The following is a 24,713-nucleotide window of genomic DNA, read 5'->3' as shown; positions in this document are numbered from 1 at the left end:
GTCATCTGTGTCATGGTGCTGTTTCCATTTATTCCATTGAAGTGTGAAAATAGTAACAAATAAACGCTTCAACAATACTTTGACATGAAGTCAAAAACTTTATTTCTCATGCGTTGAAACTTTTTTTGAATTATTTTGCATTATTCTGATCGCGGACATTAGGAGTGTGCGCTTGAGAACCTGGACTTCCGAGCTGTCCTGAACGCAGCATCACTGTGCACAGAGAACATGGCGGATGATGGAGAGTCGCTGGAGTCCTGGCTCAGTAAGTTCTCTCTCTAACTCCATTCCCACGGGTTTTATTCACATTTAACGTGCACGGCTGTGTGCTGCGGAACAGTAGCTGTCAAACACACGATTTGAACTCACGTGACATCGGTGTAAACGCCAAGTATCGCGTTAATTCGGGTGTTGCTGTCAGAAAGTGGCTAACACTGACAGCTGCTGGCTGCTGCTGGCGGTTCGCTAGCTTAATCAGCCTCGACGCTTGGTCTCCATGTGTCTCGAACTAAAACATACATATATAAATGTTGAGGGTGATTCCGTTCCTCTGTTCTCGTGGTAACACACTCTGGATTTGCATTATCAGCCCGGAGCGTTAACTTACCCAGATTATAAACAGGACGTAAAGCAGCAATAACAAACAGGAGCAGGGTGTCTGCAGGGAGCGAGAGGGAGGATTGAGAGAAAATACGTTTAAAATGGTGGCTAATGTCTGTCTGGGTTGTTTTATAAGCTGGTCTACGGAGGGACAGAGGTTGAAATCATAGAAGATAAGATAAGACTAGACACACCTCGAAGGAAGGTCATGTACCAATAATAGAATACAGTGAATAAAGTGTATTATAAGTTGCATGATACAGTGAAACTAATACTTAGTACAAGTAGCAGTAAGTAGAGATGAATAAGGAGTAAGTAATACATGCACATGGTATTTAAATAATATGATATGAAAGAAACCAATAATATCAAATGTCATGATTTATTACCTTTCCCTTGCACAGTTTACCATAAGTATGTATATCTTTGGCAAAGGAGTATTGTTTAGCGTAGCGTTACGTAAACTAACATACATTACTGTTCATTACTATTCTGCACATTAAGCTAAGAATGGTGCAAAAAATAAACATAGAATGATGAATGGGAAATCAAATCAGATCCTCTGTATGTTTAAGCTGTACAAGTAGTGCAATAAAGAAGTAGTGCAAAGAAATAGTATAAGTAGTTATTGGCGAAATGGATATTTCAGTGTTATTTACCGCATACAGAATATGTAGTTGAGAGTGTGTGACAGTGAGTGATAAATGTGCTGTCAGCAGCAAGGTCAGGTGACACTCTCCCCTTTTCTTTTCAGACAGAGCCACCAACCCCTCCAACCGACAGGAAGACTGGGAGTACATAATGGGATTCTGTGACCAAATCAATAAGGAGCTGGAAGGGTATGGTCACATTCATTCAATTAAGTCAATCTGTCCCATAACGTTGTGTCCCTCTCATCTATTATTACTGTGTCTGTGTCCTCGCTGTGGTGAACACATGGAGCTTATTGTAAAGCTGTTTATAACCCAGGCTCTGAATTTTCCCTTTTGTTATTGAGTTTGCGTGGAAATGTTTCGCTCTGTTTTTTTTTTTTCTAGCCCACAAATATCCGTTCGACTGCTGGCTCACAAGATTCAGTCCCCTCAGGAGTGGGAGGCGATACAAGCGTTAACGGTCTGTAGCGTAATCATTTCCCCATTGTCATTCTGCCTTTTGTTGCACAGTCCGCAGATATTATTATTTTATTTACACTTGTTTTCATGTGTAGGTCCTCGAGGCTTGTATGAAGAACTGTGGGCAAAGGTTCCACAATGAAGTCGGGAAATTTAGGTTTTTAAATGAATTAATTAAGGTGGTTTCACCCAAAGTAAGTAATATAAATGTTCAAACAGCTTCTGATGGGAGTGTGTTTTCTTGAATTGACGTTTGGTGTCAAATAAGTTTTGCATTAATTGTTTTTCAGTACCTGGGAGACAAAGTGTCAGAAAAGGTGAAGTCGAAAGTGATCGAGCTGCTGTACAGTTGGACTGTGTCTCTGCCAGATGAAGCAAAGATCTGTGAAGCTTATCAGATGCTCAAGTCTCAGGGTGAGACACCAGCCACTTAAAACAGCTGTTGAAAAATGCAGATGAGATATAATAACATGGTAAAACAATATGAATGCTTAATGAACAGTCTGTTATGACTGTCTTGTTCCTTGTAAGATAATTTGTTAGCATGAATTACTAAAAATTGTCATTTCCAGTTTCCATTAGCTGTCTGTTGTTATTTTTATTGTAGGTATTGTTTTAGCTGATCCAGAAATACCTCTCGATGCCACTTTAATACCATCACCCTCTCCGCGACCCAAGAATCCTGTGTTTGATGACGAGAAGAAGAGCAAGGTAAGAAGAATCATTTTGGGATCTGATCTTGTAATCGCTGCCACTTGCACGCACAAATTGTAAAAATATCTGTACTGATATCGATAAACTCAGCCCTAGTTTTTAGTGTTTTGTATCTGTGGGGTCAAAGTATTCGAGTGCCTGCCTATTTAGCCATCATATCCAGATCATCCACTGCTCATGACTATTAAAGAAGTAGTTTGACATTTTTTAAGTTGCTTTATTTGCTTTTGTGGCGATGGTTAGATGAGTAAATTGATTCTTTAGTCATATATGTCCATAAAATGTGATGTAATATGCATTGTTAGCTTGGCTCCTACAAGTCACTGCCCCCAGTGAAGAAATAGTCCATCACATAACTGTTTTTAAAAATTCAGCTTACACTTAAAAAGTTCATACAGATCAAAACTCAGGTTATAAAGTGTTTGATGCTAAACTTAACTAAGTTTCTTTTGTCAAAATGAGTGTATGGTCTCCATATTTAACTGCTGCATTCATTTTTATGAATGCAGCTCATTATTATTAGAAATAAAGTCTTAGAAGAAACTGAATAATAGTAATAAAACAAAATAAATCAAAGTGTTCATTCCTCCATGGGTTTCAAATCAAATCATTCTCTGTCCTTTCTGTCTTCCCCTCTGTTGCTTGTCATTCATTTGATGCTATCCCACAGCAAAATGGGTCATATTTAATTTGCATTGACATCACTGAAACTGGTCTTGTTGCTTTTTTCTTGTTCCCACTGCCCCCCTGGTTTCACCTCGCCATAACAGGTCACTGCTGCATGCTTACTTTGTGTTGACGGCAGTTGATATATGGATGGAGTTTGTTTTTTCTGAATTCGGGAGCTGATGTGACTTTGCTGCTTGTGCCTGGGTGATCTGTGGGAGACGAGCTCGATTGTTTACTCACTGACGGTTCTCTCATCCCTGCAGAGATTATCAGATCTGCTAAAGAGCAAGAAGCCTGAAGATCTGCAAGAGGCCAATCGGCTCATCAAGAACATGGTGAAGGAGGTGTGTCAGTGTCAAAATTAAATGTTCCGATTTTGCTGTTTGTGTTATTTTAATTTGGCCAAAGTTGGGATGGCTTCTGTTCACGAGAAATTGGAAGCCAATTGGAAGCATTTCTCAGCTTTTATCTACAAACCCCACCACACAGGTTTATACTGACACTCCAGTTTAATGAGGTCCATTTAGAAATGCAACTCAACCTTCTTTTTTTTTTTCTTGTCATAGGACGATGTGAGAACACAGAGAGTGACAAAACAAAAAAGCACACTGGACGCTGTCAACAACAGTGTCAAACTCCTTAATGAGATGCTCACACACTTCAGCCCAGAAGAGTCCACGGATGAAGACAAGGAGCTCATCAGGGTTGGTTCTTCAGCAGATGAGGCTTAAATGACCTTTTGAAACAAATTCATTCATTCAGTCATTTCTTTGTTATCTATTTACCCTTCTGGAAACACTTACAAAGTCCTGATCTTGCTCATACAGCTTCAGATGGGTTAACAGTAACTTGCTCCTGCTCAATTTAACCTTGTATGAAGCAATTGAAACAGACCCATGAACCCATTCCCACCTGTTATTAAGATTTATTCTGAGATAAGGTCGGATTCATCCAAATCCATGCTCAATAAAGCCTGAGATCCAAGCACAATGATATTCGTAGGTGGTCTGGAACACATGCGGCCACATTCTTTTTGCTGGACCACATATAAAGGGCCTAACCAGCTGACGTCCTCTTACCTCCTACAATTTTAATGAATCAAAAGCATTTTTACTCTTGTCAGTGTCCATACATTGATTTTCTTTGTGGCCACCCTCCCAATATCCACATCGATCGCCACATAATGACTTCTATTAAGTTTTCTTTTCAAATGGGGAAAAATCTCTGCAAACAGAAATTAGGTCTGTGTTTATTTGCAGTGGAGAAGTGAGATCTGATCTCAAGTGATAACAGTTGGGCTGTGACGGTAACCACATTACCGCAATACCCCGGTCATGTGATGCCTACCGCGGGATTGAGGTCATCACCGTCATTCACATAAGTGAACACATTTCACATAAGTCTTAAGTGACATAATTTTCTTTTTATATCCTCTGTCTAAATTATATTTAAGATGTGGAAATTCAGTGATCTTTTTTTTTTTCTTTCTTCTCAGGAGTTGTATGGTGATTGTGACAAACTCAGGCAAACTGTGTCTCAACTTGCTACTGAGACTGAGGACAATGACAGCAGCTTGGGTGAGAAATTCAAAAAGCTCTTGCATTTTATACAGAATAAAAAGGTTGAGTCATGATTCACACAGGCCTTGTGTTGATGTACGACCGACCGCCTGTCAGACCAGAGTGCCCACATGATTGAGAGATATTCTGCTCAAAGACTTCTTACATTTAGTCACCATGTTTATTGTTGTTTCAGAAAGTCATGAACCTCATCTTGATTGAACCATTAAAATTGTATTTATCAGGAGACATCCTGCAGGCCAGTGATGACCTGTCCCATGTGATTAATTCCTACAAGACGATTATGAAAGGACAGACTATCAACGGAGAGAGTGAAGAAGCACAACAACCACGAACATCAGTCAGACGAGGTACATTTTAAGTAATAGAACAGCGCAGTAGAAAATGGTCATAATTTTGCCATTTGGTATTACAGGTTCTGACATATTTTCAATTCCCTTAAATGTAATTGTGTTGTTTTTACAAGTTCCAGTTTGTGCAGTCCCAAATTAAGAATATACAGACAGAGATCCTGTTTTGACATAGGTAGCAATGTGGAAAGAATATATCACACGGACCATAGTAACAGATCACACGTCATCACATCTCCTTTCTGTTGTCACATCTCAAAAGGAACATAGATATGTGAAGATGCAAAATTAAACAAACAAGATAACCTTTTCCCAGATTTTTTTCTCCCCTCACAATTCTCAGTTATTGGACACCCCATTTATATTCCATTATGTTTTTACAAATTATTCTGTTACAGTCAAAGTTACATTGGATGAAAGACTTAACACATTGCATTAACCACTTTCTGAGTGGATGAGAGAGGATTGTCTCTTGCAAGAAATTGTGCCAATGGTATAATGGTCAACACCTGCAGGGTCTCTGATTATTCTGGAAGTAAGCATTTCTCTCAGTGTGTATCTCCTGAGCATTAGATATCTCTAAGTGTGTTAAAACTGGATCTATTCATGTGGGTAGTTTGCCATTGCTCAAGTATTTGGGTGAACTGACCCTTTAATTTTACTTGACAGATTTAGGGATATAGTATCTGAGTTTAAAATGAATGCATCTTCATTGTGCTGTATTGTTTTCCTCAATCTGTCAGGCAGCACAAACCAGTCAGAGATTCTGATTGACCTGGTGGGTCTGGATGTCAACAGCCCTTCTATGCCAGAGAAACAACCTCCGACATCTTCTCTGTCTTTTCCTGCTGACCTGCTGTGCGGGTCTGCTGCTGCTGAGCCTCTGTCCCCGAGCCCCAGTTCACCCTCTGCTGCTTTCTCTCTGCTGGATGAAGAGCTGCTATCCTTAGGTAAGATGCAGTTTTATGATGTTTTTCATGACAGCATTAATTATTTTTGGGCATATCTTTCAAAACGTAGATGCAACATGTTCATGTAGACATTTCTGTTTATTTGCAGGTCTCAATGAACCTGCTCCTGTAAGTAAATCAATCCAAACCACAGCAATTATTTGTCATCTTTTTTTCTATTTCAATAAATTATTTATGATCTAATATTTTAACCAGCAATGTTTTGCATTGCCATGTTTCCAGGATCCCAGGCAGGATGTGCATCTCTTTGACACAACTTCATCCTCGGGTCCTACATTTTCTACATATTCACTTTTTCCAAATACCCTCTCTGCAGCTGCAGCCCCATTCAACCCTGCAAAGCCTTCTCCAACTGCCTCCACCTTAAGCTTCCCTGGCCCTGTCTTGCCACCACCTCCGGTTTTTACAGAATCTCTCTCAACGACAACGGTCTTATTCCCGCAGTCCCTCAGTTCAGTATTGACCTCCTCGGCTCAGACTCAATCATTCAGCATGGCCTTGCCCTCGGCCTCAGCCCCCCACGTCTTTCCACAGGTCTCCACTTCACTCAGTGCTTCCCACTCTCCTTCAACCTTTGTCAATAACAACCTGCAAGACCTGGCCTTGTTGGATCTGGGAAGTCCAAAAAAGTAAGTAGTATTTGAACCATGAGGTAAAAGTGAGGAGCGAATATGGATAAACACCAAGCTGTCCATCTGTCACTCTTACTATCTTGGATGATCTTAATTTAAAAAAACACTTTTTTCAGTGTTTTAAATTTTGCATTGACTGACCAGAGCAGTTGTCTAAAAACTAAAAGTGACTTAAATGCTTCATCAGCGATTTCTCTGTTCTGCTCCATGAAACTTCAAGTGCAACTGAACCAATATCTTGCAAATGCAGATCGATCCACAGGACTCCATTACACATTGATACAAAGGGATCCATATGGGACCCCTCAGTGTTTTATTAAGCAATGTCCCAGGCCTTTAAACTAAGCAGCATCACTCAGAGCAGATGGTAAAAGGCTGTGGTGAATGTTCTTTTTTAGAAAAGTCTCTTCATTAAACCAGAACCTACTTTTCCATCGCATCATTTTATCAAAATGTGATGCAACATTAAGTGACAGCACGACAGCTGCTCTACATTTTCCCTCAAGATCTCTGCATTATTTCTTGAGTAACTCACATATAATCATATTATGAAAAATATCAAAATATCCTTGATACATCTAACCTGACTCCACAATATTTGTTGTTATATACTGTTATTTTTTTGTCAACACAGGTAATCGATATATATTTCTATCATCATTGAATCAAATATATACTGTAATGTTTTTCTCTCTCTGAATTATCCACACAGTACACCTGGTGTGATGGACTTTAGCAGCTTGCTGGTGAAGAGTGAGGATCTGTGCTCTCCTGCTCCTTTGTCTTCCAGTGTTGGTGTCCCACAACAGTGTTGGTGTCCCACAACATCAGCCTTACTCCTCGTAGAAGAGGTGCATGGAGGCTCCGCTCCCCCACCTGCTAAGAGTCAGGCTGATGACAGCCCCTTGTTACGGTCTCTGTCCCCCATCCTCCCTCTGAGCCAGGCCAGTCCCGGCAGGGGAGAGGAAGTGTCCCTGGCCAATGTCTTTGTCCCCTTGGATGCCATCAAACCAAGTGAGCTCCAGGACAAGGGCTTTTAACTAGTGTGTCTGTTTTTAAGATTTTCTTAATGTTTTATTTTTTATTTTTGCTTGATTCATCGACTAAATCTTTGCAGCTTGACTGCTCAGTAGTTCAAAACTATTTAACTTAAAGTGCTGTATTTTGCCTGATCTCCAGACCTTGATAGAAGACCTTCTATTTAAGAAAGGTTGTGGTTGTGATACTGAACTGTAGCCCTTACTGCCACTGTGTGGCAAACTTGATGAATAGTAGGAGATGTTTTCCCCATCACACCAATAAGGATGAATGTTTTTATTGAAAATCATCATTAGCTGACTAATATAGTTGAACGCAGTGAGGTTCCCATGTGCCTAATCAATATCTAATAATCACCTTTACCTTCCTCTTTTTGCCCTGAATCTTAGGTAAAGTGTGTCCTGTGACAGCGTATGACAAAAACGGCGTTCGTGTCCTGCTGCACTTTGCTAGTGATTGTCCACCAGGCAGGCCGGACGTACTGGTGATAGTGGCGTCCATGCTTAACACAGCACCACAACCTATCAGGAATGTTGCCCTGCAGGCGGCTGTACCCAAGGTAAAACCTGCTCTGTGACTGCATTGGGAGCCACACAGTGTGCTATTTTTAGGCAGATGTTTGACTCATGAAATTGCAGTGGGTTGCTGCTTCTGTTTAATGCACATGGATGTCTGCTCTGCCACTTTTCCAGACGATGAAAGTGAGACTGCAGCCACCTTCAGGGACAGAGCTGGCTCCTTTTAATCCAATCTTTCCCCCTGCTGCCATTACTCAGGTCATGTTGCTCGCCAATCCTCTCAAGGTAAAGCTCAGGAGCTTTTAATATTTATTACTGCATTAAAAGTCATGTATTAATTGACAGAACATTCATGTACTCCATGTCCGTGGTTGAGATCATACAGTTCAGCACAGTATTACCACTTTTTGGTTTTACATGACAAGCAGCATGTTTTGATCATGTATTGATCGTTGTCTACATTTACACAGACACCAATATTCCAATATTAACCCGAAGCAGAAAATACTCTGAATAAGACACTGCTATGTAAACAGTATTTCTGAATAAACTATCTTGAATAAGGTCATACTCAAAATAAGCAATAGTCTAATTAAGACACGTGGCATACGACACCTTTTGCACTATAAATACATTTACATCTTAATTGCATTATAACGTCCTATTGGAGTTTTCGTTTTGACATCGACATGTATGAAAGTAACCAACTGCTTGTCAACACGTGCCCTGCTTGGAAACGAGATGGAAAAATCGTTGTAGCTTTTGCAAAATTAGAAAGAAAACACCCAAAATGTTATAGGGTTGCATGGCATATTAAAGTATTTCAGGTTGGGAATTTGAAATCGTAAGAAAAATTTAAACATGATGTGTTGGACATAATCATGTGAGTCATGGGATTTGAATCAAATATTCTATTAGCACACAATGAAATGTCTTATTCTGAATAAGGTCTAACATCTATGTAAATGTAGTCAGTGACTGCCTGTGCTCAAGATCTCGTATATTCCAGCAAGATTCCTAACTCCATGTTTGTGTTTTGCAGGAGAAGGTTCGGATGAGATATAAGCTGACGGTCACATTGGGAGATCAACTGCTCACAGAGGTGGGGGAGGTTAATGATTTCCCTCCTGCTGACAGATGGGGCGCTCTATAGCCCCCTGCCCTCTGCTGTAGGCTGACCAGACGCGGACACTGCAAGACTCAATTAACAAATGACTTTATTAGTGCAGCTCAGAAGTAAAAAGAAAGGGTTGTATTGGAAGTTTTTGGGTAAAATTCTAATTTTTCTTTTTAAAAAAAAAAAAATACATTCTAAACTTTCAGTGAACTTGAAGGAGTTTGCTTGGGATGTTCTCACTGAAGTAGCCAAAGTCCTGTAGCAATACATCCAACGTAAACTTTGCTTTAGTGCCAGTGGTAGTCAACATGGTGCAATGACAGAGTGAACTGGCTGATTACATGGGTGATGCATGGGAAAATATTGCTAAGTGAGTATTAAGTTGTTACTGTTGTAATATCCTTTTGCTCCTGCCCCTCGGCCATATCAGAACTGATTGGAGAACACTTGCACTTTTGGATGCCAGACAGTCTTAATATAGAGCGAAAACTTACGTTGAAGGAGAGTGCACATGTACAGTATGTGTGCTGACAATGTAGGACAACAGTGTTTTACGCTGAAGAACTTGGACTCGAGCGGACAAGAGCCCCTCTGTTGCTAAATAAAAGGCACAGATTGACTCATTAGAAATCAGTTGCTCTCAACTCACTGCTCCCAGTATGGCTCACAGTTACTACTGAATACTCTAACTTGTCTTCTGACTTTTATGCTAACTCATAGCTCGGACTTTGGTTTCCTTTTTGTCTCAGTATTTATTGTTATGAATGTATTGTTATTTTCTTCTGTGGAGGATGTTATGAGTTCTGACTGTTTGATACTGCAGTTGTCAACTTTATTCCAATATCTCCTTGGATGCTTTCTGTTCTGCAGACGAAAGGCACAAATTAATGATGGTTATTTTTCCAAATATTCAGACAGACATTTGCTAATATGATGCATCATGTAGCAGCAGTAGGGACAGCTTTGGATAGTGTTTTATTATGACAAGATAATTACTACTAGAAAGAGACTGCAGCCTTGTGCCAGAGATATTTGGCCCTTTTCCTTGGCCGGTTCAACATGAGCCATCAGGGAGATTGATGCTCTGTATACATGGTGTGGATGTGCTTAAGGAAGTGCAGACCAGCTGATAATTAACCCCTGGATTTATTGTTTGAACTTAATCCAATGCTATAGCTTTGCCCATATTCCTGCTCTTACACCTTGTTATGGAAACAAAGCTGAAGGAATTACTTGTAAATTGTTTGGTTTGTGTGGGAGTTTCTGATATCAAACTAGGAAGATTTTTATTAGAATAAGCCTTGAGAAAATACATATATATATATATATATATATATATATATATATATATATATATATATATATATATATAAAGAATTTGGTGGTGGTTCCATGTATTCATCCCAAAAAAATCAATGATTTTTTGTCTTTCTGGAGCTGTTAGTGCTGTAAAGGAGATTCTCTTCATATTTCTTACAAAAGTATTTATTTGTCATAGATTGTTAAATGAATTTGTCATTACATATTTTTTGAAAATCTATTTCTGTGCATGGAAAAAGTAAAGAATGAGATGAGTCTGTTTGTATTACAATTTGCACAAACTTTGTTCTTACTTTTTCAGTGTCTTCAAGTCCAGTATCCTGTAGTAGCAAATCTACTAAGTGTTTTTACTACTAACCATGATAATAATGATACATTGTGTTTGTATAGTACTTTTAACAATGCTCAAAGACACTTTACACATTAAAAACAGAAAGAAAATGAAAAGAAATAATATGAATACACATCATGATATCATAATCATACTTTAAAATATAAGATACATGACTTTGATTAGTGTTTTCTATTTTTAATGCAGCTGTCAATCATAATCATTATTTCAAATAAGAAGTAACAGTGTAAAATAGTTGTATGCATGTAAGCATGGAATTAATATTGGAGCTGTTTTTATTCTATACACTCCTGTGAAGGTAGACTATCATTTTGCTTTGCTTTTAAAATAACCTCCCCAGAACGTATACAGAACATATGGTGTCAACAATAATAGTAAATATTCGCTGAAAACCTAGTTTTGCATTTAGCATTATAATATAGACCCATGTGGTTGGGCTGACGTGGTCTGGTATATACACTGTGTGGGCACAGTATATTTCCTGGGCGCCTCCCAGCAGCCTTACGGAAAGTGGCGCGCCGGACAGCGCAGTCGCAGCAGAACAGGCGCAGACATAGCGGCAGCCATGGCAGACGAGAAACCCAAGGTGAGCAGTGGCTTTTGTTCTGGGGGCTTGGTGGCTGTGTGCAGCTCATCCCTGCGCCATCGTTGTTCGGTTTACACCACGGAACGACCGGCGTGTGTCACCGATGCGTCAACGACCGCGGAGTTACATAGAGCTTACCGCCCAACAGCGCTGCCGAGCTAACAAGCTAACGACGTTAGCATAATAAGCTAGCGTGTTTGAGACCCGGGCGTTGAGAAATAAATACCAACTTGTGGTCATCTTGAATACGCTGTTTCCACACTTGCACTAAAGCTGATATCAGTATGAGTGATGGTCATTTAGCACGAAGCGATGCGACTGTTTTCTACATAGACAACGTCAACAAGAGAGAGTAGCACAACGACACCGCCATGGGACCAAATGAATGATCTGATAAAAAAACAAGTTAACTCAATATTAAATAGTTAAACTACGCTGTTCACAAAGTGAATCCTAAACCGTGTCGGGAGAAGGAGGGGTTGATCTGTGCAGGATGCGTTTTCCTCCTTGGTGAGGTCGTGGGGAATGAGCACAATTAGCAGGCCATTGTCGATTGCTCAACGCTAGATGCTAATGCTAATGTTGAAGTTGTAATGTGTCCTCTCTGCGCCCAGCGATCACGCAGATTCTGAGGTTAGTGCAGTCAGACAGAGAGGAACTGGATTCACTTATATCTTCACTTTAGTATTGGACTTCTTTGACACTGACGTTTTAAATCAATGAGGTACACACTGTGCATGAATCCTCAGTGGTCTGCAAAGGCTGATGGGGTTTTGTGGTTGGGTTGGGGGGGGGTGCACGCACTTTAAAAAATGTTTGAGGTCATATTTTAAAAGGCGTCGTGTTCATCCCTGCATCGCATTTCCTTGACTTTCTGCACACTGTGTTTCAGGAGGGAGTGAAGACGGAGAACAATGAGCACATCAATCTGAAGGTGGCAGGCCAGGATGGCTCAGTGGTGCAGTTCAAGATCAAAAGGCACACTCCTCTCAGCAAACTGATGAAAGCTTACTGTGAACGACAGGTGAGACCACTACACCAGTGTGATGCCACTCCTGATAAGTCATTGGGTGGAGGAAAACTTTGTGAGCCTCAAAGGGACAGTTGGTGAAGTGTTTAAGTCCACAAAACATGTTGGTGAGTGCTTCTTTAAACGTATAAAAACAACAGAAAAACACAAAAGGAAAACACCTCCATACTGCTCCTGTGGTGTCTTCCAAGTGTGAAACTGTGTCATTTACACCATGTTTTTAGCCTAAATGTCCTCTAATATCCTCCTCTGGAGCATTTGATTGTGCGTGGATAACAGCAGTCTTTTAGGCTAAAGAAAAGGGGAAAATAAAACATGTTTAATCTGAATGTCAGGGTTTAGAGACACTTTAATGACACCACAGTAGCAGTATGAAGGCATTTTACGTTTGTTTATTTTTCTGTCGTATTTTATGTCTGAAGAATCAGTCACCTTCCAAAAACTCCAAAAGTGTTTTGTGGACTCAAACACTTCACACTCCCCTCCAATAGGCATAGTGGTGAGTAGATAATGAGTTAATTTTAAAAAAATTGGTGAACTATCCCTTTATGAATCGCTCACTATATCACACAAACATGTATGCTGGATTCAGGGATGAAAATGTTTGGGCACTTTTAACCTCTGGGTGTAACATGGATAATTTTCAATATAGTAAACAAGGTTTGTCTCTCTGTCTACAGGGGCTGGCAATGAGGCAAATACGATTTCGATTTGATGGTCAGCCTATCAATGAAACAGACACGCCCTCACAGGTAAGATACACCCACTTGTTCAACCTACAAACAATCACCTCCCGAATCAATTTTTGTTATCATGAGCTTTTGATGAATAAGAGGATATATATTCACCTCACAGTTTTGCTACTTTAGACACTGTGTATGATGTAGATTTTATTCTTTGTAAGTTGTAAGGGTGGAACATATATTGTGTTATTTAAAAAAAAACAAAACATGGTGAGAGCTGGATTACCAAAAGTGAAAACCTTAGCAGTGTTACTTCTATTTGCAAAATACATTTGAAACTAAAAATGTTACCACAATTCAGTGGTTGACAGTGTTGACGGGTTAAATAAATGTACTTTCAATCATTTAACAAACTGCATGTAGCTTAACTTACAAAATAACTGTACAAAAATGTAAGTATTAGCATTAACATACTTAGTTTTATAACTACAGTGGCAGTCAGTGGAGCACATATCGCCTCCAAGGCTAAATAATCCTTTACATTAATGTAGTGGAAATATAAAACAACAACTACAAGAAAAGCCAAAATTAATAATCGTCATAGATATAGTTAAAGAACATGTGAAACAACTAATGGAACAACTCCTGATCTGCATCCACTAAATGTTGTGAGTTCTTACCAGGGTCATGCTCCATCCTTACAAGTTTTGTGGAAAACGGTTCAGACGTTTTTGGCATAATCTGTCTGACAAATAAACTAAATGAACTAAAAAACCAGTCAAACTAACAATCAATTCTAAGTGTAGAAAGAGTTCCAGGATGTGAACAAGCCTTTAAACACCCACTCTCAAGCTCATCTTTCACTTTAAATAGTGACAAGGTGCACATTCCAGTGTTTTCACTGATGTGTTACTGATACTGTACAAAGAGACAGCTGTGCTGCCTCTTGTCTTGATTAATTTAATTTAATTTTTCATCTTTTTGCTCACATCATATTTGAAACACTAAGTCACTTTCAGTTTGCCCTGTCATAGATCTACTTAAATTGAAGTGAAAATGCCTAATTCTGCTTTTTCATATAACTACTTCTACCCACATTAAGTTATGTCATCACACTGGAATGTAATGCTTATGTCTTACTTTATTAACAAGCACACTCGGTCTGACTATCTCTTACAGCTAGAAATGGAGGATGAAGATACGATTGATGTGTTCCAACAACAAACCGGAGGCTTCTCTCTTTAAAGACTGTTTCCTACGAACATCCCTACCTCCCCTTTTCATCCCTGAACATGTTTATTAAGCCCAGACTTCAAATGCCAGACTTCAAATGCCAGTGTTGATACCATCCAGTGGAATACTTTTTCAAAATGCTGGAAGACAGCAGCACAGTTGGTGTAGATAGGTTTCATCAAGCTGTCATTCACATGTTAACATTTCTGAACTGCACAGTGTCGACAACTCGTGTGCTGCAGTATGTCTAATGTGCCGAAGAAATTAATAGCTTCTTGTGGGGTTTTTTTTCTTTGTAGAAGTTCTGGAAAAATAAATTTCTTGGTCCTTGTTTTTGTTTTTATACTTCTGTCATTGAGGTTTTGATTCAGATGGAATTTTGTTATTGTTGTCAAGTAAGCCTGCATTTTAATTGACATCTGCTATGAAAATGTAGTATTGGAATAAATTGAGTTTTTTTTAATACATGTCCCTGTCGTTTGTTTTATGGATACTTTAGGATTCTTAACACAGCGGATATCTTGCAGGTTAATACCAACTGAGATAAAGCATCTGCATACTCTGTAAAATAAATATATTTGTACAAATATGAAAGCCTGGATGCTTTTCTCCTGTTCTTGTTTTCAGAATGTTTTAGGAAATCTTTAAGCTCCAGCACCTCAGCCAAACCTGATACTGGATGAGAGGTGTGTATTGTTTTAGGTAAATACTAAATGCAACAGTATGTATCCTGTAGCCTGAGACATTAATCATCTTAACCAGAGGTGGGTAAAACAGGTTCAGTCTAGGTAATGTAAATGTACTCTGTCATGCGATTCTTTAAATGTATTTTTTTCTTAAAAGATTTGTCCTTGAATAACAGCATAACCCACATTTGTGCAGGAATTATTTAAATTGATAATATAACTGCAGGACAGCAGTCCCTGTGCATTGGACATCAAGATGGGTGTTTGCAGTGTCAGTATTCGTGGAAAAGAGGGTGCACTATTATAATTCTCATCAAGCCATGTGTGGCATAATCCCTTTAATGGGAAAATCATCAACTATGCCTGAAAGTTGAATTAATAAAATAACTTTCACATCCTAAGTTTGCACAGAAGACATGCTTGTAGTTAACATCTTCAAAACTGGTTTCTGAATTTGACCGTTTTACTTGTCACTCTGTGTTCATATATACATATATATATATATATATATATATAGGATAGTTTCTTAGCTCCTGATGAAAACTGATGGTGGATTTATGAGTCAAACTTGAGTTACAGTGTGTGCGTCTCATGTAAATACTCCAACCAATCATAGGCTTGATCGCTGTGTCAGGATCCAATCACAGGAGACGCTGTCCACTTGTGGGCGGTGCTTGGGTGTAGCGACTACAGTCCGCACTGCTGCCACACTTGATATAAAGACTTCCTGTCTTCAAATTAAAATCCAAGTATGTGATTTTTGTTTTTAAACTAAGGCAAACAACAAAACAAAATATTCACCATTAAATGCGTAAATATAAAATCTCTATTGAGTTGTGACTCACTTTCAGGGAACCGAATCTCCTTAACTCGTGAGGTTGATGTGTGCTATTGTGAAAAGTGGAGCGGAAGTGAGGTGTGTTTCAGGACAGCCTGGTGTCGTCAGGCTGGAGGAGGCAGGTTGACTACTGACATCCACCGGCCCGGGCAGACAATGATAAAGGAGCTGCTAATGATAGTGTCTTTTACCGTGTCCGCTTTTTAAAATAAACACTTCGCGTCTTCTTGTGCAGATATGACGACCACCACCACATTTCAAGGGATGGAGCCCGGCTCCAAAAGCAGTTCCAGGTAAAAGGCGTCGTCCGGACGGTTCCATTCCAGCTGTTAGCCACCATCCATCCCACAAGTCCTGCATCCTCTGCTGCTAACCACACACAGCGTGCCGTTTAAAACATGTCTGCTACTGTCGCTGCCTGTGATTTGATCTCCGCAGCTCGATGTGGGATTGAATCACCACCGGTGGACAAATCCAGGATAAAGCTCGGAACCACACCTTCACGGTTTTGTCCGTCAGAACGTACCATTTTGAGCGTTAGCTAGCATGATAGCACCCTCCCTTTTTGTGGGGATGCTGCAGAGCTAGCAGGTGCACACCAGGCTGCTCTGTGCCCGGCGTCAGCTACGTGGGCCTTTCAACCCTAGCATGCGTCTGTCGTGTGTTTCCTCAGCGAGGTGATTGTGTTTATTGGAAGAAAAAGAGAAAGACACATGGGCGAGGCCCTCTGTGGTTTGTCTGATCATCAACACGACCAGTGAGGAAGCTCAGACATCCTCCAGTCTGCCCTGCATGTGCACCCACTGAGGCGAGGCCCCGTTACAGCTGACCACACCTGACATTAACCAGAGCTGCGTCTACGATGGGGCTGAGCGATTTCAACTCAAAGCCAGATTAAACCGTTGATTGTTACCCCATTATTTATTTCAAAAGTTTAAAACTCAAATCTGAGGTAGATCAGTTGTGTGTTAAACCTCCTCACCGTGCATGCACAACGCACATGCAAAATAGCAATATGTATTGAACCTTTGTTCTATTGCTATTGATGAAAATACATTTGAATAATTATTGATACTTTTATTGCCTAGCCCCAATTCATGGTTTTCAGCGAGCACATGCAGAGGAAGTCATATTTCAATTCCACAAACATCTCTCAAATCCATGAGCCCTATAGTTTCTGTCCAAAACTCTCTCAAAACTGATTACTCCTGCAATAACTGTGATTTTGGTTTTTGCACATCTTATACTCATATTTATTTTAGTCATATTCCCTAACCTTTGCAAACAACTACTGCAATTTTGCACTCTTGTCCCTTATTAAGCATTCTCTTGTATTTAGTGTCTCTATGTGCAATGCCCTTGACATGCTGCTGTAACACAATCATTTCCCAATTTGGGATGAATAAAGTACATCTATCTTATTATAGTAGTTCATATTTAAAATTCATAATTCTCAAACAAAAATGTTTTATGATAGCATAGCTCAATGAAGACAATGTGAGAAAAAATACATAAGACCAATATATTTACTGCAGTGTGTAAGAACAATTTAGTGATGACTGTATTTTGGAGAAAAATACTTCATAAATATTGGTACATGGCAGGAGTTTAGTTTAGTTGTTTGTTTAGTTGTTAAAAAAAGCAAACACAATAAACACTGCTCTTAAGAATGTCACTTTGTAGACTGTAGTTAATTGTGTCGTTCAACTCTGTTGCATTGTCCTGAGAACTGTTTCTAATATTTTAGATAGATGGATGACTTTGTTACAATGAGCAGCACTGTGGTGACTGTGCAGCGTATAAACCTCTGGCAGAACCAGAGTCAATGTGAGCGGCCATCTGCCTCGAACGGTTGGGGTGAGCAGGGAAAAAATGGGGAGGTGGGGTGGAAAAGAAGGGAGAGAAACGAGTGAGATAGGGAGACCAGGAACAGCATCAGGTCTCAGCTCTGACTAGTTATAATGAAAACAATAAGAGTGTAAAGATGTTATTAATGATAGCAGCAACAACTCACAATAATAATTATAATAATTGTTGTTATCCTGCAGCTTTGGAGTCAGAGATACCTGCAAAGAGAGAGAGGGAGAGACTATGGGAGGGGAAAAAAACTTAGTGACATGTAGTAAAATAAATAAATGGATGTGGAGGCAGAAAGACAGAAAAAAGGGGAGAAGTGCTCAGTGCATGATGGGAATTCCCCCTGCAGTCTAGACCTATAGCAGCATAAATAAGAGATGGTTCAGGACTCACGAAACATAAAGGAACGTCCAAGGTCTAACCGTAAATGTAGAGATGGTGTCGGCCTCCCGGACCCAGAGTGGGAGCTGGTTCTACAGGAGAGGAGCCTGGTAGCTGAAGGATCTACCTCCTGTTCTACTCTTACAGACTCTTGGAACCACAAGAGACCATTACATGGAAGAATTGGGATTTATGACCTATACTGCAGCCAGCCACCAGGTGGCCTCAGAGTAGCAAATGAAAAATGTCTCCAAATAAACTAAGTGTAGATGGTGAATCATTTCTCATTGATTGATTCTATGCATTCCTTTCAGTAACAGTGTTGACCATCTCTCTCTCTTTTCAGGGTTTTGCGCCCACCGGGTGGCGGCTCCAACATTACGCTTGGTGCAGATGAGGGGAAACCTCCCGCCCGAAAAAACAAGATGGCTTCCAGTGTTTTCGCTGAGCCAGAGGACCCCTATGCTAATCGAAGGAACAACCCACCAGGTAAATTCTGCCTCATCGCCAAAAGTATGTGTCTTAGCTGTGCATATCCAACGTATAGTGACAGATTACCACAATATAAATGGATTTTCTGACATTAGTGGCATTAAATTAATGATAACACATGACAGGTTGTTGTTTTTATACTCTAACAAACTTCTCTGCCTCCCAGGCTACTCAAAACCTCAGAGAGTTAAATACACAAATAAAATGTACACAAGTAAAATTGTCTCTCTGCAGCAGTAAAAGAACAGGTTGAGGTGCCCTAATGGTTCATTGTTTCTCTTTCAGTCATAAGAAATGCAAACATTTGTGTTTTTCTATTAATCATTATTCTTCTTACCATGTGGGAATCTGAAATATCCAGAGTTAATTTTGGAATTAAAAGAGAATATTCTAAGATCACCTGTGTTGTCCTCTGTCATGTACAGTTTATACACAGACAATTACACTGACATGGTAGTAACAGAGAAGCTTTAAAAACAACTCAAATGATTGTATAATTAGGAGTCAGGTATTTATTTGATATGTTAAATGGTATCATCTTAAACAAATCATATTGGGTTAATAATCTTTGACATAATTTGACAGTACTGCAGCACACAAACAGAGCAATAAAATACAAGTCTGATGAACTTTTCATACATGATTCAAAAGATCCTCCTACAAACTATTTTAAATTCTTTAAAATGTCGACAAGTGTAGTCATGTCCATGCAGTGACAAAGAGCCTGGGAATAAGGGGACTGAAAACAGGTCAAATGATTCACAGGGGAAAACTATTTTTTCAACTTTTTGGAAATTTAAAATTAACATTATTATCAATGGAGTTATTATATGAAAGAAGGACACTCAGTGTGAAAATGAAATTAAACATATCTAAGCCCTCAGGAAAATAATAGGAAACCAGTTATGTTGGAGTAACTACAAAAAAATTCCAGCTTTATGTGCGTCATAATGTCAAGTAGTAATGTCAGTTGCCACTTTCAGTTTTTTTTTTCCCTGAAGGATCTGAATTGCCTCTTGTCTTCTAATGAGACACATAATTTTGACTGATACTGAACCTTTTCCAACCTTAGCTGTGGTGGTATTTTCAACAGGATTAATAGTTTTTTCAATATTAGGGCAAAAGAAGTAAATGTCCATCCCACCATCTGACTTTACTGATCTGCTCTGTAGAGAGTGAGACTTTTACTTTTATATCTAACTTCCATATTATTATTAAGAATTTCATAAACTTTGGACTTTCTGTTAACCTTCTCATAGTTTTGAAGCTGAATGCGTAGCTACGTACTTTGTAGCATAATAATTAATTAATTTGTATATCGTCTCCAGATGATAGTTTTTAGTTTGTTTCTTCAAATATATTTCCAAATTGCATTTTCTCTAGTTCTTCCACATACAAAATTACATAAACATTTGCTCTCTGTAATCTCCTTTTTCTCAATTATGATTTATTAGTGTCTTTGAATTTGGTAATGCAAGCTTTACTTGTTTGCCTCTTCAGTATTCTCAAGCTTTAATTGTGTTTGGCCCTTCATCATAATGTTTTTGTTTTGTAAATACATGTATATGTCATCTTTCGAACTCATCGATTATAATTGGTTATAAAAACTGTTGGAAACTTATTTGGTAATCGATTATAGTCTCCAGCTATAATATTTATTCCTTCCTCTTGTGTCATTATTAACTCTAGTACTGGAGTCATGAATTTGGGCCTTTTGTCTGGGTGATGGTAGACAGATTTCAGGTTTCCCACAACCAACCACAAACACTGTTATCTGTTAGGGTTTATGTCTTTATCTCCCGACATTGCGTCAAGCATCATTATGCAGTCAAGCTAGAAAAAGCTAGAAACCAAACCACCCTTGACGGGTTTATCGGCTATGACTTTGTGGCATGTGGTGGAGAAAGGGCACTGCGTAGGTTCACTGTATGAATGTGTGTGTGAATGGGTGGATGGCAAAACTGTTCCACTTCATCAATACTAGAAAAGTGTGATTATAGACCGTTTACTATTTACAATTGAAATGAACAATGGTCGACAGGTGAAGAGTTTTCAAAGCTTTTCTTCACCAACAACCCAAAAAGTATTTCAGTTCAGTAAGGATGAAGTTAAGAGTTGATGCTAATAGTAACCAGATTTACACCGGAGGTTATACAGGTTTGTGGACTGCTGAATATTTGTTGAGCATTTGTAATTGCCTGTGCTGGTCTGCTCCTGCTTCAAACGAATGCTTTGCTAATGATAATGATAATCATTTACTAGTGGGAAAACATTGAATCACCACAGTAACGACGAAAGTGTCAGAGACTGGCTTGGTTGATTTTCACACTGCTCCAGGTTGAAGTTTTGCTTGTGAACCTGTATGTGTGGGGGTCTACTGTCACACAATGTAGTTCTAAGACAGAGATGTTTGCATAAAACTGAACTGAATAGATAAACCCATAATTCTGCCCTCTTGTCACTGATACCCGATCCAGCTATTGAATATCAGATATAATTATTGGAGCGGTGCATCCCTAGTTGTGACGATGTTGCCATTATCTGACAGACTGTATATCACCATGTTATTTGTCTCTTTGAAAAAGTCTGAAGCCTCAATGATCTGAAACATTCTGTCTCCTTGTTCTTCAGGAGGAAAGCCCACAGGGGTGCTGTGTGGTGAGCCCTCAGCTCCCCTGAGGAGAGGAGGGAACAACGGCACAAACCACTCAGCAGACGCCAGCACCACAGTAAGATTATGCTCCAGATCACGAGTTTTAGTAAGCTATTTAGTACAAGCTGAGGTCAGACAGAAAGGGAAGCCACTGAAAGTAAAATTAAGTGATCCATTTTTCCAATTCTTAATGTCTCACACGAGGAGGGAAGCTTTGTATTAGTAACAAAGGAACAGGACTAAATGACCTGTCCTGACAACAAACACTGCTCCTGTGAAGGCTTGGACAAATGAGTTTGAGTGACAGCTCCTTGCTCCTGTTAATTTAGTCTGTTTGGATGTGGTAACCTTTTATTCGTCATTATTCTTATTGGTACCTAGATTTTTGAAACATCATAAATTCTCACCAAAGTTCCTTCTATTTTCAACCTGACCAGATATTATCAGTAACTAATAACTTAGCAAATAAATGTGGCTGTGCAGAAACTTCAAGTTATTCCTCAACAATACCTACTGATACTTTTCTTTTTCATGTAGACTTGTGACAGTACAGAATTTCTTATGAATGCTGTTGAAACAGTGATCTCTTCACCTTGTTTTTTTTAGGATGCAGAAAACCCTGTGCGTGATCATGGTAAGCACCTGTTAGTTCTGCTCCCATCACCCCAGTTAAACAGATGCAGGGAGAGCTGCTGCGTCACCTGCAGTCTACCTGCTGACAGATTGATGCACAGTAGTTTTGTTTTAACTTGATGTGTACAGCACCTGCAGAGGGTATGATTGAGTATCAAGGCCATAAGCAGAGATTTCAAGAAAGTCGTACAAGAATAAGTTGTATTTTAATGAGGAAAAAGTCACGATATTACGTGAATACAGAACAACATTTTCTTTTGGATTCAATTACCAATCACAGTTTTTTTTATTATTATTATTAAGTTATGACATAACCTTGAAATGTCAGCAGTTGACTGTTTCCTCCTCCACAACACAGACTTCCTCCACGTCTGTGTTGTTCCTTCTTCAGAATAGAGACAGTTTCTATTAGTCATATGAGTTGATGAGCCAAAGGATTCTTGACTTTATTGTTTTCTGAAATCTATAATATGTTAATATTAATGCAGGAGACCAGCAGATCCTCTGATACGCCTCTAAAATTACACGTAGCCTTAAATATTGACTTTTTTTCTCATAAATGTATGACTTATTTACTTGTATTATTACTCCTTAATTTTAAAACAGCAGGTTGACAAATATAATATAACTTGTTGTTTTGCTGTCTATATCAATGTAGCCCACCAATTTAGCTCATGAGAAAGTTAGAAGCAGTTTTATGTTTCTGTTTTAGGAAGCGAATGTTGGAGAAGGGTATTTAACATTGATTTAATGGCTGAATACAGTACATGAGTGAGTGGTGAAAAGACTGAGGGTAACTGGCACATCCCAGGCAAACCATTCTCTTGTTTGTCATCAAATGTCTCTGGTCTCTCTGCCTGTGTTCAGACAACTTTCCAGCTGAGCCTGAAGCAGCTCCAGAACACCAGGAGGAGGCTCCTCCAGCTGAGGAGCCCACCGCAGGATTAGCGTCTGGTCGCAGGAATCCCCCTGGGGGCAAGTCCAGCCTCATCCTGGGTTGAATCCCCGCCAACTGCCCCTCTTTACCTCCATGTGTCTCTGAACTCATCCTTTTATCTTATTTTTTTGTTTTCAAACAAGGAACCCCAGCTCATCTGTCAGTGCCACAGAAAATCCCAAGAGGCACCAGTGCCCTCCACATCCTCAAGTGCATTGTTTTGATACCTCTTTTTTGGAAACCGTTTTGTACTGTTTTTATTGTTTGTTTATTTTTGACAGAAGCACTTTATGTATTTCTATGTATATGGTTCAGCATCTGCCTTTTGTCCCTCTAATGCATTACACCTGTCAGAAAGAATAGAAGGTCCACACCTCTCATATCAACCAGTGGTAAACCCCCCCTTCCCTTAATTTTATTGCAACAGCACAAGCTGTAGGTGATGATACAAGCAGTTTCTAGAACACAAGCAAAGATAAAGCTGTCACTTTTGCACTGTGTTCAGTTTTGACCCATTGTGCATGCACATCTGGTCTGTGATGTATGAATGTGAGATGAAACATAACTGTGAAGATTTTTTTTTTTATATAATTCAACTTTGTTAGTTGTTTCTTTGTGGAATAGTTGTTGTATTGTTGTTGCATGAAGTTGGAATCTTTCTACTGATTATAGTATTAATATCCACATAGGAGCCAAATATGAGCCACATAAATTAGTGTCATTGTGACCTGAAGGATGCAAACATTTGTCTTCAGATGAGTACTGTAGGTCCCACGTCAGGTAACAGAATTGGAATAAGCCTTTTTTATATAGTAGTCACTCACTAACCTTAGACTATTGTAACCCCAGTGCCGGTTTTGAGTGCCCCGTGTTTTTAGGGGTGAAATTGACTCTCAAATAAAGTGTGCCTGTTTGTGTGTTAGGCTACAAACATCAAACAAGACTGGGTTTCCTCATACAGCATCCTACCAGTATCACCACAACCTTGTTTTTTTCCATCGCGAGTCAATGGAATGTTGTGGGTTGTGACCCATCCTAGATTTGACAAGTGACCTTATGACAGCTCAGCTTTTTTGTTTTACCCCCTTTTACATTTGCCAACAACCCTGAAAGAATACAGAATAGTCTTTTTGTATATTTCATGTCGCATCACTCAAACCAAATTCAAACTCCTCCTTACTTTTCTCTTGTGGAGTCTACATGTGTGTGTGTGCGTGCGTGTGTGACTGCTGTCAGCCAGCTGTCGTGCAACAAAAAAAACACATTTCAGGTACATGAAGTGTATTTCCTGTGGTGTCTACTATTTTTTAATGTGTGTGATGATGCAAGACACATCTGTTAGCATCCTACCAATTCCTGTTGCTCGATTTAAGTCATTGCAGAAATTTGAATTTGAGAAATGGCACAAGTGGAAATTAACATTAAAAATCAATCTTGACCATGTGCTGTATCCGTGCTTTATCTGAATAATTGCATGAGTATATGTAGAGCTGATTGAACTTAGGAGGATTCAGATAAGTGTTTTATAAAACAATGTGCGTCATCATGTGCATTAGGGAGGGCTCTTGTAATGGCCAGTATAAACAGGAGGATGGATTTGAGCAAACAAACTTTTCACTGTTTTTATAGTGTTGCAGGAAGTCCAGAGTCCAGTCCTGAGGTCTGCTGTAGGATAGGGTAAAGAGGAAGTAAGGGGTCGTTGGTCACAGGCACATGAGGGAATGCAGTCTC

General features: G+C 39.4%; 3 protein-coding genes across 3 annotated transcripts; all 3 read left to right on the top strand.

Annotated features, from left to right (window-relative positions):
• The first annotated feature begins 163 nt into the window (after positions 1–163).
• On the top strand, positions 164–10,892 carry gga3a (golgi associated, gamma adaptin ear containing, ARF binding protein 3a). The gene is made up of 17 exons (XM_020084520.2): positions 164–265; positions 1,355–1,439; positions 1,638–1,713; positions 1,808–1,906; positions 2,003–2,126; positions 2,320–2,423; positions 3,359–3,439; positions 3,662–3,799; positions 4,591–4,672; positions 4,900–5,025; positions 5,769–5,975; positions 6,085–6,104; positions 6,219–6,625; positions 7,341–7,642; positions 8,056–8,225; positions 8,359–8,469; positions 9,227–10,892. The coding sequence occupies exons 1-17, from the start codon at positions 229–231 to the stop codon at positions 9,335–9,337; spliced, it is 2,280 nt and encodes a 759-aa protein (XP_019940079.2). The 5' UTR covers positions 164–228; the 3' UTR covers positions 9,338–10,892.
• Positions 10,893–11,402: 510 nt separating this feature from the next.
• On the top strand, positions 11,403–14,968 carry sumo2a (small ubiquitin like modifier 2a). Its single transcript, XM_020083647.2, has 4 exons — positions 11,403–11,559; positions 12,452–12,583; positions 13,270–13,341; positions 14,452–14,968. Exons 1-4 carry the CDS (start codon positions 11,539–11,541, stop codon positions 14,515–14,517), a joined length of 291 nt encoding a protein of 96 aa, XP_019939206.1. The 5' UTR covers positions 11,403–11,538; the 3' UTR covers positions 14,518–14,968.
• Positions 14,969–16,116: 1,148 nt separating this feature from the next.
• Positions 16,117–24,425, top strand: jpt1a (Jupiter microtubule associated homolog 1a). The gene is made up of 5 exons (XM_020083669.2): positions 16,117–16,322; positions 18,614–18,756; positions 21,391–21,488; positions 22,019–22,046; positions 22,913–24,425. Exons 1-5 carry the CDS (start codon positions 16,267–16,269, stop codon positions 23,044–23,046), a joined length of 459 nt encoding a protein of 152 aa, XP_019939228.1. The 5' UTR covers positions 16,117–16,266; the 3' UTR covers positions 23,047–24,425.
• Positions 24,426–24,713: the final 288 nt, after the last annotated feature.

This window comes from Paralichthys olivaceus, chromosome 8 (genome assembly GCF_024713975.1).
Source record: "Paralichthys olivaceus isolate ysfri-2021 chromosome 8, ASM2471397v2, whole genome shotgun sequence".
In the NCBI taxonomy this organism is placed as follows: domain Eukaryota; kingdom Metazoa; phylum Chordata; class Actinopteri; order Pleuronectiformes; family Paralichthyidae; genus Paralichthys; species Paralichthys olivaceus.
Note: the sequence above shows the minus strand (reverse complement) of the source record. Positions and strands in the feature narration are given on the sequence as shown.

Bases quoted from the DNA above. Each gene is read 5' to 3' on its own strand.
- jpt1a (XM_020083669.2), top strand. From the start codon at position 16,267: ATGACGACCACCACCACATTTCAAGGGATGGAGCCCGGCTCCAAAAGC. The intron at 18,757-21,390 runs GTAAATTCTGCC...CTTGTTCTTCAG, and splicing joins TCGAAGGAACAACCCACCAG to GAGGAAAGCCCACAGGGGTG. The intron at 21,489-22,018 runs GTAAGATTATGC...TGTTTTTTTTAG, and splicing joins CAGCAGACGCCAGCACCACA to GATGCAGAAAACCCTGTGCG.
- sumo2a (XM_020083647.2), top strand. From the start codon at position 11,539: ATGGCAGACGAGAAACCCAAG. The intron at 12,584-13,269 runs GTGAGACCACTA...CTCTGTCTACAG, and splicing joins AAGCTTACTGTGAACGACAG to GGGCTGGCAATGAGGCAAAT. The intron at 13,342-14,451 runs GTAAGATACACC...TATCTCTTACAG, and splicing joins AAACAGACACGCCCTCACAG to CTAGAAATGGAGGATGAAGA.
- gga3a (XM_020084520.2), top strand. From the start codon at position 229: ATGGCGGATGATGGAGAGTCGCTGGAGTCCTGGCTCA. The intron at 3,800-4,590 runs GTTGGTTCTTCA...CTTTCTTCTCAG, and splicing joins AAGACAAGGAGCTCATCAGG to GAGTTGTATGGTGATTGTGA. The intron at 5,976-6,084 runs GTAAGATGCAGT...GTTTATTTGCAG, and splicing joins TGAAGAGCTGCTATCCTTAG to GTCTCAATGAACCTGCTCCT.